This window comes from Odocoileus virginianus, unplaced genomic scaffold (assembly GCF_023699985.2).
Source record: "Odocoileus virginianus isolate 20LAN1187 ecotype Illinois unplaced genomic scaffold, Ovbor_1.2 Unplaced_Scaffold_2, whole genome shotgun sequence".
NCBI classification, from domain to species: Eukaryota; Metazoa; Chordata; class Mammalia; order Artiodactyla; family Cervidae; genus Odocoileus; species Odocoileus virginianus.
This window is the reverse complement of record NW_027224264.1, coordinates 6,557,595-6,560,673: the sequence shown is the minus strand read 5'-3', so window position 1 is coordinate 6,560,673 and position 3,079 is coordinate 6,557,595. Positions and strand designations below refer to the sequence as shown.

The window sequence follows — 3,079 nt, the reverse complement described above, 5'->3', positions numbered from 1 at the left end:
GTTTGCTCAAATTCATGTCCATTGAGTCAGTGATGCTATCTAACCATCTCATCCCCTGCCGCCCCCTTCTCCTTTTGCCTTCAATCTTTCCCAGCATCAGGGGCTTTTCCAATGAGTCAGCTCTTCACATCAGCTTCGACAACAGTCCTTCTGATGAATATTCAGAGTTGATTTCATTTAGGATTGACTGGTTTGATTTCTCTTCAGGGCAACCAAGACAAATATACTAACTTTTCCCCCAAATCAACTAAATAGATGATTCAGAGATTAATCAATATTTCAGGTTGTAAAGATTATCATCTATCCTATGTTTTCCTAATCAGACCTTCAGACTGCCATAATTTTTGTTGATTGACTGGAGCTGATCATTGTAGGATCAAACCCTCAGCTTCCTCAGGGACTCCTTGACATCTTTGTTTTTGAGGCTATAGATAAGGGGGTTACACACAGGAGTGACAACAGTATAGAGCAAGGAGACAGTTTTGTTGAGAATTGGCACCTGGCCAGCAAAGGGCAGGGCATAGACTAGGATCAAGGTCCCATAAAACAAGGTCACAACCACTAGATGAGAGGAACAAGTGGAGAAAGCCTTCTGCCTACCAGTCATGGAAGGTATATGCAAGACTGTGAAGAGAATCTTCCAGTAGGAGGCTAAGGTTAGTCCAAATGGGGCTAGAGTCACCAGTGTTGTTAGACTCATGCAGACCAGGTTGACTAGCTGGGGATCTGAGCAAGAGAGCTTCTGCAGAGGCTTTAAGTCACAGAAGAAGTGGTCAATCTCATTGCCATCACAGAAGGTCAAGCTGGATACCATAGCAGCCTGGAATGCAGCTGCCACTGTGAAGCCACTAACCCATGAGCCAATTACTAGCCTCAAACATATAGTTCCTTGCATTAGTGTTGGATAGTGCAAAGGCCGGCAGACAGCCAGGTATCGGTCATATGACATCACTGCCAGAAGATAACATTCAGTGCTACCCAGAGCCCCAAAGAAGTAGAGCTGAATAATACAACCTACCACGGAGATCACTCTGTTCTCTCTCAACAAGTCCACAAGCAATCTGGGCATGATATTGGATGTATAACAGACCTCTAGGCATGAGAGGTTTGCCAGAAAGAAGTACATTGGTGTCCGCAGACTCTGCTGCGTGCTCACCAGGATCATGATGAGGAGATTCCCAGAAATGGTGGCTAGGTAGACAATGCCAAACACCAAGAAGAGCAAGGGAGCCAATCCTCTGAGGTCTCCAAACCCCAGTATTATAAACTCAGTCACCATTATAGTGGTATTTCCTGGCTCCACAGAAGTCATAAGTTCCTGGGGATGTATCAGTTTCTTCATACTATTACATCAGATTACCAACGAGATCTCCTACATAGTACAATTCTATCAGTGGTTGGAGGTCTGCACTGATTAGGGCATTTGGCGGGGATTGGCCTTCAATTGTAGCCAGTTAAATTTGTCCTCAGAAAAACTTTTATGGAAATTAGCTGAACTTGTCATCTAGTCAGGGTGTGGAATAGGTATGAGGAGACCAAATGGAGGAAGGAATGGCTCAGTGAGAATCTATCTCCATCCCTCAGGAAACATGTTTAGTCCATGCTTGGCATGCTCTGTGCCATTTTGGGTAGAAGAAATTCCCAAGGAAAGTTCTTATAAATCTTGACAAAAAAGAAATGGCAGACCAGATAGCAAATCATATTCATGATCTTCTTTATCACAGCAGGAAATAGAAACTGAAATGTCAGGACTGAAGCAAAGAATCACTCCATTGATGTCACTGGCCATCCATGCTTGCTTGGTAGTGACAGCTCTGAGACAGCATAACAGTAGTTGCTGGAGAGATAGTAGATTCTGGAAAACCAGGTGTGCATCCTAAAACAGAATACAGATTTTTTGTTGTTTTTAAATTTTTCCCCATAAGCAGCTGGACTTTAGGCTTCTGGGGAGAAAACCTAAGAGCTGACATTTGAAGCTGGGGGTCAGACTCATGTGTACATGCCTGAACACAAAAACAGGTATAGACACATACATCTGGATCTACACAGTCAAGTGTAGATAGTCATATGTGCTACCATCTTTGCCATCACTTTTGAAATTTGTTTTTCCAAGAATAGTGTTCTATAAGTGAAACACTTGCTACATGGGATGTTGCCTGCACATCAAAAATGCTGACATGAGGGAAGTAGTGGCCATTGATAAGATCACAAGGTTCAAATAACCAGGCTTTTCATATACATCATCAGCAGTGGAAAAGAACGTAGTGTGTTTTCTCATTTAACTTTTCTAATGGTTTTTGTGAGGCAATGTAGTATAATTATTAAACACTTGAACTCCTCTGCCACACTGCCCAGAATCAACTCCCAGCCTCTCTATTTATTAACTATGTGACCTTGGGTAAGTTACTGAATAATACAACCTACCATGGAGATCACTCTGTTCTCTCTCAACAAGTCCATGAGCAATCTGGGCATGATATTGGATGTATAACAGACCTCTAGGCATGAGAGTTTTCAGCTGAAAAAATTATCATTGTATTTTCTTACAGTGTTGTTTTGAGGAGTAAGTACACTTAAAGTAATTGAAATAATGCCTGACACACAGTTAGCACTAAATAAACATTAAAGATTTTTCTTTACAAAATAAAAATTTTCTTAATGCTGAAAAAAATTTTTTAAGCCCCACAGAAGCATTAACTAACATCATTAATCGCTATACTTGAATAAGAAGATGCAATATAAATGCACATGAGAAAAATTGTACATCTCTCATTACTTCTTTTGGGTTTCCGAGGTGGTGCTAGTGGTAAAGAATCCACCTGCCAATGCAGGAGACACAGGTTCAATCCCTGGGTCGGGGAGATCTCCTGGAGAAGAAAATGGCAACTCACTTCAGTATTCTTGCCTGGAGAATCCCATGAACAGAGGAACCTGGCGGACTACAGTCATAGGGTCACAAAAAGTCAGACACGACTGAGCAACTGAGTACATTACTTCTTTATCGTTACTTATTATCGCTTAATTTCAGTTTTGTGTGACTCCAAATTCATGATCTTTCCATGACACAAACTGACTCAGT

The 3,079-nt window shown here is 41.5% G+C and overlaps 1 protein-coding gene across 1 annotated transcript; it reads right to left on the bottom strand.

Annotated features, from left to right (window-relative positions):
* Nucleotides 1–376: 376 nt before the first annotated feature.
* On the bottom strand, nt 377–1,342 carry LOC110134971 (olfactory receptor 11A1-like). Its single transcript, XM_020889743.2, has one exon. It carries the CDS (start codon nt 1,340–1,342, stop codon nt 377–379), a length of 966 nt encoding a protein of 321 aa, XP_020745402.2.
* Nucleotides 1,343–3,079: the final 1,737 nt, after the last annotated feature.